At 40.9% G+C, this 9,664-nt stretch overlaps 1 protein-coding gene across 1 annotated transcript; it reads left to right on the top strand.

Moving 5' to 3' along the window:
- Positions 1 to 2,555: 2,555 nt before the first annotated feature.
- Positions 2,556 to 9,338, top strand: pik3ip1 (phosphoinositide-3-kinase interacting protein 1). Its single transcript, XM_039804117.1, has 6 exons — positions 2,556 to 2,664; positions 2,843 to 2,971; positions 3,484 to 3,600; positions 5,026 to 5,214; positions 5,384 to 5,462; positions 7,609 to 9,338. The coding sequence occupies exons 1-6, from the start codon at positions 2,556 to 2,558 to the stop codon at positions 7,823 to 7,825; spliced, it is 840 nt and encodes a 279-aa protein (XP_039660051.1). The 3' UTR covers positions 7,826 to 9,338.
- Positions 9,339 to 9,664: the final 326 nt, after the last annotated feature.

Below are 9,664 nucleotides of genomic sequence, written 5' to 3'. Positions count from 1 at the left end.
GGTTGTGACGTTCTTGAAGGCCAAGTGTGTATAAAACTGGAAAATGACCATCTGGCATCATAAAAGCCTTTGCTATTGTTACAGAGAGTGTCTCAGTAAGCCTGCTAATTTAATAGTATGGCAACAGGGAATAAGGATAGATACAAGAAGTTTTTTGCAGCTGATACTCTTTCCTGTGTGTGTGTGTGTGTGTGTGTGTGCATGCACAGACAGACAGACAGATGTGTGCACCATTTGGAGCGTACAAGAGTGTTTTTCCACTCAATGTTGGGTCTCAAGTAGCCAGTGGATCTTTGCTCTCTTGAAAAATGCCAGAGTCAAGTCTTTTTATTCTACAGATGGAACTACAGTAACAATATTAAAGGTCCCATGGCATGAAAATTTCACTTTATGAGGTTTTTTAACATTAAGAGAAAATGAAAGCTCAGATGGGCCGATCTGGATCTTGCTCCTTATGAGGTCATAAGGAGCAAGGTTACCTCCCCTTTCTCTGCTTTGCCCGCCCAGAGAATTTGGCCCACCCATGAGAGAGACATCATGGCTTTCAAACGAGCAAAGTGGCAGTTGGTCAAGGCCACACCCCCACCCTCCTTGCCCCCCCCCGCTCCCCCTCCCCTCTCCTCGTCAATAGCTACAGACCGCTACGGACACAGAAATGGCACATAGTAAGGATAGCTCATGTGGCTGTAATTCTGCACCAAGGGCTGACTTTCGGGAAAGAAAGAAACAGAGACTTCGGATACAGTATTAGGGGACCACTAAGGCCTATATAAAAGCATCCAAAGAGCACCATGGCATGGGATCTTTAATGAATTAAATGCTTTTCAAAAGAAACTGCATTTAGATTTGTTTTAAGATTCTGAATATAATCAAATGAACTATTGTAATAACATGTTTGTCCTTCATACTATCAATGCTACTTAGTTTCATTTTCCAAAGCTTCAAATCCCCAATAAACAAAGGTGTGACAGGTTTTAGCCATTGCTTCCTCTCCTGACAAAAAGTCTCAAATCAAATTGACTGTATCAGTCTACTTCAGCTCAGTTTAGGTATTATGGAAGTCTATTTCTGAAAAGTTAGTTATGATAAAACAAAAACGCTCATGGTAAGTCAAAATGAATAGACAAAAACAAAATCAGTCAGAGTGATAAAATGGTACATTTAAATTATGATATAGTCTTCACCCAACTTCAGTGAATGACTCAACATCAGCTCAGTTCAGGTAGTTATCGAAGTCCATTTCTGCCGGGAAACGGATAAAACGGATTTAGAATTAGCCATGATACACTTTTTATGACTAGGTTTTTATATACTTTTAACATAAACTTTTTTTTTTTTACTTTCAGCTCATAATTTTGACGTACATGACAATTTTTTTTTTTTCTCAACTATTTGCTTATTTCTTTTCTTTTCTTCCATAGGTATTAGTTGGCTCAGTTCCAAATGTGTTCACCCTTTTAATGGTCTCTAGTGACTTGTGGTTTCACCCAGTGCATGCTGGGAGAGGCTCCTGCCCCCTGTTACCCTTGAATGAGCAGTGTGATGGAGAGTGCCAGACAGATGCTGTGTGTTTGCTCTAGTAATTGCCTGAAAACCGGGCAGGCATCTATTTGAAAAGTGGCTTAGTGAACATTGACCGACTCAGGCATTGGCTGCCCTCTTTACCAGTCAGCCAAAAATGACACAGGGCCTCTCTGCTGTGAGCATACAGCTTCACATGTAAATGCAGTATACAGGCAAATACAATTGGCGGCTGTCCTTTGTTGGCATGCATCTGTAAAGTCCTCTTCTTCTGACCAAGGCCTGTGGAAAAACAGGCCTCATGTAATGGAGAGGAAGCCTGGGAAACAGGAAGATTGGCTTTGGAGGTTTGGACACATGCACCAAACACTTAGAGCCATGAGACTTTGGAGATGGATGGGGATTAAAAATAGAGATGAATGATACCGTTTATTTTCAAATAAAAATGGAAAGCAGAGCAGCTGTTTATAGACAGAAGATATAATAAGCATGGGCATTATTCTTGGATAGGGAGAAGGAAAAAGGTTTGAGGATGGATTATAGAATTATTTTGTTTGCAGCTTGATCAAACATGTGAACGAACTGAGTTGTCTTCCCCTGCTGACTGTTTTGTGGCTACGGTTTATTCTCAAAGGCTGCATGCCATGATAAGTTACCAGACTATTTAGTAGCTGATACTCTTTCCTGTGTGTGTGTGTGTGTGTGTGTGTGTGTGTGTGTGTGTGTGTGTGTGTGTGTGTGTGTGTGTGTGTGTGTGTGTGTGTGTGTGTGTGTGTGTGTGTGTGTGTGTGTGAGAACCTGGAGAGGCTTTAGGACCTTGAGGTTTGTGCTGCAAAGGGCATGCAGTTCCTCCTCCCACAGAAGACTGTTTACGAAGAAAGCTGAGCTCGTCTGACAAAAACAAGGGCTGGGACTCCAGCGAGAGGAGCAGTGTGCCTGATCCATATCTAGCACAGGCTCTTCGTCCATTTAAAACATTTTTTTTATACGTTTTTAATGTTTACATTTTTTGAGAAAAAGAACAGTAGCGCACCATGTTGTCGGTTAGTTCAGCCCGTCAGCTCTGCAAAATGTTTTTCTCCTTGCACGTTTTTCTGAGCGTGTCCATGGTGGAGAGCAGCGCATCAAATGGAAATAAAAAAGGTAAAATGACACATTATGGGCAATTATATTTGTATTTAATTTGTTGTAAATAACGGTTTACAATGTAGCACGATTTACTTTTTCAAATACATACATAGGCTACATGTATCGTTTTTCTCTCTTCTTTTTGATTGCACAATCACTTGCATGTGCTCACATGTTATGTTGTTTTTCTCAGACTGCATGAGATCCAATGGTCTGGAGTACAGAGGGGAACAACAGAGCTCCTCCTCAGGTCTGACCTGTCTAAACTGGACCAACACCACTAGAGACTATGATGTTCAACTCCATCCTGATTCACAGACAGGTAAACAACTTGAATAGATGTGTCTTGTGATGTCTTGTAAATGAAGTAATTCCTCTCCTGTTTTCTGCTGTTGGAGTCATGCTGAAGACAGGAAACGGGCCATTTAAAATGTCACTGATGTTGATAGTACAGCAGTTTCCTTACAGTATAACAAACAGCTCTTACATCTTTGGTGATATGTTGATGCAGGGTAATAATACAGCTCCCCACAGGATTGCAAGTCTTCTCAAACATGCAGAGGAGTAAAGTGATTGGGATTGACAGGATTGACATTTACAGCCACAGAGTTATCTGTTTATGGGGTTAAATTGCTTCTATTATGCAGCGGCTGTCATTTTCTTTCTTTGTTCTCACGGCAAGCCTGTTCATTGTACTGTGATGAAGTAGTGTTAATGTTTGATGAATGCAGTGGTTTAGCCACTCAGCAGGCCAGACAGACAGACAGAGACAGGCCTATATTTCCAGGAGGCATCAGTAACAGACGTGTGCTGTTTTTATCGTTCCTCCTGTAGGTGTGGGAGATCACAATTACTGCCGAAACCCAGACTCCTCTGAGAGGCCATGGTGCTACATTACTGGCCCAGATTGGACAGTCCAGAAACAATTCTGTGCAGTTGACACATGCAAAGGTAGGTAAACACTGTACATGACAATAATTGGATACAAAACATTTGGATGGTATAGTTGGCATTTGTAGAAAGCTAGAACCCCAGCTTTAAAAGACTAAAATGACAACTTTTCTCTCAGGATGTGCTCTCTTGATGCTATAATTACTTTCTCTTTCCTGTACAGCTCTCATTATTTTAAGAAGTACATTATTTTAGGGAGAAATAATGAGGTGAATTTTTTGTAGTTATGCAAATGTTCAAAACCAAAAAAAAGTGTGATGAGAGAGGATGCAGTCAACTTATAAAAAATATAAACCTTTATGGTTCAACCAAAAAGTAAAAAAAAAAGGTATTTTTCTTTTTTTCCACAAATAAACCATTTGCAAAATGGATTACTGACAATTTACTTTACATGTGTTTTAAGAGTCACTGCGAGAAGACTCGTCTACTTCGCCCTTTGTTTCCTTCTTGTCTCTGAAAGCCAAACCAAGTCACACAATAACAAAGGCCTGCAGTCAGAAAGTTAAGTTTGAGGAACGTCATTATCCACGCCCTTAACCTCAGCTCATTGGCCGAGAAGAAAAGCCTTTGCTTGGAGACAGCAGCTAATTGGCTGCTTCAGTTCATGACTGCACACCCTTTAACTCCAGAGTTCGTAAACAACAACTTGTGTGGAGGAAATGGAAAATGAGTTAAAGAGCAGATGTTGACATCTGCAAGCTGAACTTCCTGTCTCCTGAGATAGAGTTGAGCATGCAGAGTCTAGAGACCATATATGTCTGGCACATATGAAGAAAAAAGAACATGTCCTTACCTCAAACTGATTTATGTTCTAACCTCATGAGAGCAGTGCCAGAGTGTCAGCTTGCCTCCAGCTGGTTAGGAGGTTTTTGGAAAGGCAGTAATTGGAAATCACACAGTCCAGATGATGCACCAGTAAGTGCATTACTACAACAAGTGTCTCCACACACTATACACTAATATATATTATTATATTTTATATTGTGATAAAGGACATCTTCTGGAAATCTGTTTATGGACAAAATAACCTGACATACACAACCTTTCTGGCTAATGCAGCAAATTCATTAACTGATAGTGAAGGCATCTCATTACATTGATGCAAACATCATAGAACAATCCAAAACTAAGCTGCCGTACAGCAGTCCTGCTCATTGGTTTCAAACATAGCCCTGAGATATTAAAGGGAGAGATACCATGGTATAAATCATATGGCAAAATCAATCTACAACTTTATACTACAGTACATTCTTCATTTCACCCCAACTCTGTGTGGAGACATGTTCTAGGGGAGGTTTTAGTTCAACATTTCACTTCTTAATTTGATTTGGCTTCCATTGGCAGTACAACAGAAGCACAACTCAGAGCATCAATTAAAACACATTATATTGTTTAACACTGGCATTGTTTATTTTGTGTCTTTAGACCAAGCCTCTACTGTAGCAGCAGAGGCCGAATCCTTCAAGCCAACAGGAACCATTCCCTCCACAGATAGCTTTCAGCCGGCCAAGTCGGGAGCTTCTCAGGGAGAAGTTGCTGCAGTGCAGCCAGTGATGGGAATCAGCCAGCGAGCGCGCACAGGACCCAAAAAGAAAAAGGACCTTGGCACGCTCGGTATGTTGTCATAACTCTGAAAACGTATATGATGTTGGTGGTACACTATAATTTCAGTTTGAATTAACCTTAGCTATAAATGATGCATTGCTAAATTAACTCAATATATTTGTGTTCAGTTTGCATGTTCAGTGTTTAACTTCTTTTACATTTTCCTTTTGTTTTTCAGGCTACGTCATCGGCATCCTCATGATGGCGATTATAATCCTCCTCGGAGTAGGCATCACATTAGGCTACTTCTATAAGAGGTCAGTATCTAAATCGCAAGATCATCAATCATCTGGTTCAGTCTTAGAGTAATTTTATTAAAAAGGACCCAATGTGGAGCATTTACTTATTTTTTCGCTTTGAAGAGGCGTTTAATCTGATTCCGGGATGTCATAATGTCAATTATGTGTGTACATCTGCTGTAACTGCGACACAAAGTAAAAATGTGATGCCTTCTAGTGGCTTCCTTTATCCACTGGCACATGTAGTGTGATTCAAAGCATTAACAGGTGCAGGAGAAATGCCAGTATGATTAGTTAAAACACGTGATAGCATGCATATTTAATGGTCTCCTGAGTTTAGGGCATCAGCTGTTGTTCACATTCCCCAACGATGCTCTCTGTTGTTCCGCGTAGATGTAATGAAGCGATTTTAACAACCACAACAGAACATGGGGAAGAACATGGCAGGAAGATAAATGCCTGCAGTCTATTTTAAGCATTCTAACTGTATAGAATTGAAAGAGAAGAGAGGGTTGGATTGGATGGAGAAGCCTGCACATTCACTGCAGTTATGTAATGTGCAAAATAATGGCCTTTTGGCACAGCACAAAATGCCCTTACAGGTCTGTGTTTGGCTGTCAAATCTGATTAGCAGTGCCCCGGTCATAGCAGATTATGTCAGGGGGGTTATAACTGCCCTCAGCATACAGTGACATCACATTGAGTAATGTGATAGTTGTGTGGCAAGCATGCCCATATTCTTTGCAATTCAACTGGCCCTCCATTGGCCCGGAGTGGCTGTAGACTACCATACGACTTCTACAATATTTATGAAGTTGACTCTTTCACTCTAGACTCCTCCTGGCCAGAGATGATGCAATGCATGCACATGTTCATACTTTACTCCCATTGGGAACAGGCTCTTGACCAACCAGTAGGAGTAGGTAGTGCACTGACAAGGACACAGATCCCTATCAGGCTTCCCATAACACAAGCACTGCAAGTAACACTCTAAAAAGCCTAAGGCTCTGCATTGATGAGCAAGTGTTTTGAATCTATGCCAATTGGACCACCCCAGTGTAATAAATATCAAATTGTCATGCAGTAATCAGTCTTTTAACATCTCTTAATGAGCAACCTATAAAAGTGATTTAAATCAATAGTTTGACATTTTGGGAAATACGTGTATTCTTTCTCTTGCTAAGAGATAGATGAGAAGATTGAAATCACTCTCTGCTAAATATGTAGCTGGAGCTAGAAGACAGTTAGCTTAGCACAAAGACTAGAAACAGGGGGAAACAGCTAGACTAGGTAGTTTGCCAGGCAACCAGCTCCAGAAAGTTATTGTTCCCGACCAAGAAATAGTCTGGTACATAACCCCTGTAAAAACAACACTTTGGTTTTTGTTCATATTAAACCAACAGGCAGATTTTGTTACCTTTGAAAGAGCCCGGCTAGCAGTTTCACTCTGTTTCCAGTCTTTGTGCTAAGCTAAGCCAACTAGTTGCTGGCTTTTGCTACATACCATACAGGCATGAAAGTGGTATTCATCTTATAGTTCTGGGAAACTGATTCTGGGAAGGACAGCAAGAAAAGATTCTGGGAATTGTGCTTGAAGCTAAAATGAACCATGTCCTTATGTAAGGAATCATTTTTGATATACAGAGTTGCACAATGAAATGCTACACTGGAGCTTACAGGTTGGAAGTGTTTTAAAATCCAAGAGTAGGCCTATATTGTTTTGGCTCCAGATCAGTAGAAAGCAGCCTCATGCTGCTCCGCATCACTGCGTTGCCTTGGAGTAGATGAACTCCTCGCCAGCTTGTCAGCTCTCTGTTCCCTTTCACCATCTGTCCCTTGCCTTTACTGCAGACCTGGCACTTGTAATAACAGCCTCTGTTATCTACCTACAGTATGTTATCTGAAGCTCCTTTTCTTGAATATTAAGCTTGGGTGGCCCTCCAAAACGGTGCTGTACTTGGTATCAGCCACAAGACCACTTATGATACCTATTTTTTTTATCATAACAGCAAAATCTGACTTGGCACTGGTTGTTAATTTGCATGATAGCTTTAATCTTTAGCCGAGGGGAATGATTTAAAGCAACTACAATCAATATTATTTTATTAACATTAGATCTCATGACTATTGATGAACATAATGAATCTCTGTTCTTTGTGTTTAGGGCTCGGGACTTAAAGAAGCAGCATGAGCAGCGAGTGTATGAGCGGGAGATGCAGAGGATCACTCTGCCCCTGTCGGCTTTCTCCAACCCCACCTGTGAGCTGGTGGATGAGACCACTATCGTGATCACGGCAGAGCATGAGATAACCCCCGCCCTGGACGGCATGGAGGGCGGTGAGCCTCTCATGGGCCAGCAAGCCGGGACACCCGGAGCATGAGGAGGCGTGTAGTCCTCGAACGCAGGACAGTGATAACATTTTTGTGGACCAAAACACTTCTTCACATCTTCGTTTCTCCTTTCTGCCTCCCTGAGTAACCTCCGTTTTAAAAGGAGCAGGGGAGCAGTGTTCGCTTCAAAGGGACCTGAATACTGTCCTTTGTGTCCCCTTTCCTTTGGTTTTTATAAATCTGAGGCACAAACAAGATAAACTGTGGACACAGTTTTAAGTTAGAACACCATTAAGGGGAATCTGTTATTAATGAAGATATGTCATGAGTTCTTTAATATTAATTTTTGAAACATTTGATAGCCAAAACAATACGATCATGGGCTGCCCCCTTCAAAAACAGTATGAATATATAGTCTAATGGACTTTTCAGTGTTTATAAAGGCGTGTAAATCTCTTTGTAAAGAGATGGTGTTTGTAATGGGGGTAAATAACATTTTGTTTTTTAGTATGTTTTCATGTGGAGAAGGTACCTTCCACAGGAGGTTTGATTTGAACTGACCTGTTTGCTGTGTTGAGGGAGACGCGGATAAGAAACGTGTATGTATAAAGACCGCTTTGTCTTGGAGACACACTGGTGACACAGATGTGTCCAAAAATATCCTCCTCTGAGACAGGATGAGGGAACACGAGGTAAAACAGGCCCACTAAAGACAAGGGAAGGCCGCCAACTCTGCCTTAGCATGATACTCCTGAATGTATTTGTTTATCTTCAACCCGGATGGTTTTTTTCCCCTCTTTGTACTCGGGCCGATGAGGTTACAAAGCATGACGGGTGGTCATTGGCAGACATGAAAGAGGACTTGCCCTTTTCTTCCACAGGTTAAGGAGTGACAGGAAATATACAGAGTGCTCTCAAGAAGCACGAGAGAGACAGTAGATAGTCTTCAGGACAGAACAGCACTGCCACAACACAGATCAGAAAAGAAAAAGTCTGTCTTTGCAGAGCAGGACGGCGAGTGTGTTGAAGTGCTGAAAACGTCTGGTGATCCAGACATTTGAGTTATGCACTTGATGCTTCAGGGTAGAAACAGGGATGGAGTAAAATAGAAACCGTCCAAAGTTTGGTGTTCATTCAAAAACATGAGTGCATGCACATGGTTACCTGCTGTATGTTTGTATTCAGGGGCCATTTTTTTGTATCTTTAAAAGTAGAACTACTGACTGAAAGAGACATTTTAGAAAATATCTACCTGGTAAAAGAAATGATCGTACACGGAAGATTTAAGTTTGCACTGTTAGTTTCCATCGTATTGCCAGTTTGTTTATTCTCACTCCGTCACTCCACGTGATATTGTTTTGTGATTAATGCTGGATCCACGTCACTGTAAATCTTTGGTTACTGCTTCTCCGTTATTTTAAGTGTCTGTGTGCAGGTTGTAATTGATTATTTTCTTCATAAGCAATGTGTTCAAAATACTGTTCAGCATTTGAATTTAGTACTTTGTATGAATGCAGATTTCCACCGCTGAGCCTGAAATAAAACATCAAACTCAGAAATGAAGATGTGGTGTGATCTGTATATTTAAGATTATAGAGGTGAACAACATAATGCAGCATGAATGCTTGGCCTGTTACAAGTGTCTTGTTATTTAAGCTTTGTTCCTTTGTAGGAACTTTTAGCACCAGCTCCCTCTGTTGGCAATTCTTTAATACATACTTCAGTCATTGGAATCACCTGAGAAAGTAGCATAAGATAATAAGGTAAGAAGTACAAGAAGAGCAAAAGATGTAAAGAGGATTGTAAAATCATCTCAACTCCAACTGCTACAAAAACAACAAATTTTGGATCTCTAGATGTTAATCAGTGACCGGCACATACACTTCGAT

The sequence above is a fragment of the Perca fluviatilis genome, chromosome 6 (assembly GCF_010015445.1).
Source record: "Perca fluviatilis chromosome 6, GENO_Pfluv_1.0, whole genome shotgun sequence".
Lineage (NCBI taxonomy): Eukaryota > Metazoa > Chordata > Actinopteri > Perciformes > Percidae > Perca > Perca fluviatilis.
The sequence above is the reverse complement of the archived record's forward strand: the minus strand, read 5'-3'. Positions and strand labels throughout refer to the sequence as shown.

Excerpts from the sequence above, each read along its gene's own strand:
- pik3ip1 (XM_039804117.1), top strand. The coding sequence starts at position 2,556 with ATGTTGTCGGTTAGTTCAGCCCGTCAGCTCTGCAAAATGTTTTTCTCC. Across the intron at positions 2,665-2,842 it reads ATCAAATGGAAATAAAAAAG|ACTGCATGAGATCCAATGGT; the intron begins GTAAAATGACAC and ends TGTTTTTCTCAG. Across the intron at positions 2,972-3,483 it reads CCATCCTGATTCACAGACAG|GTGTGGGAGATCACAATTAC; the intron begins GTAAACAACTTG and ends TTCCTCCTGTAG.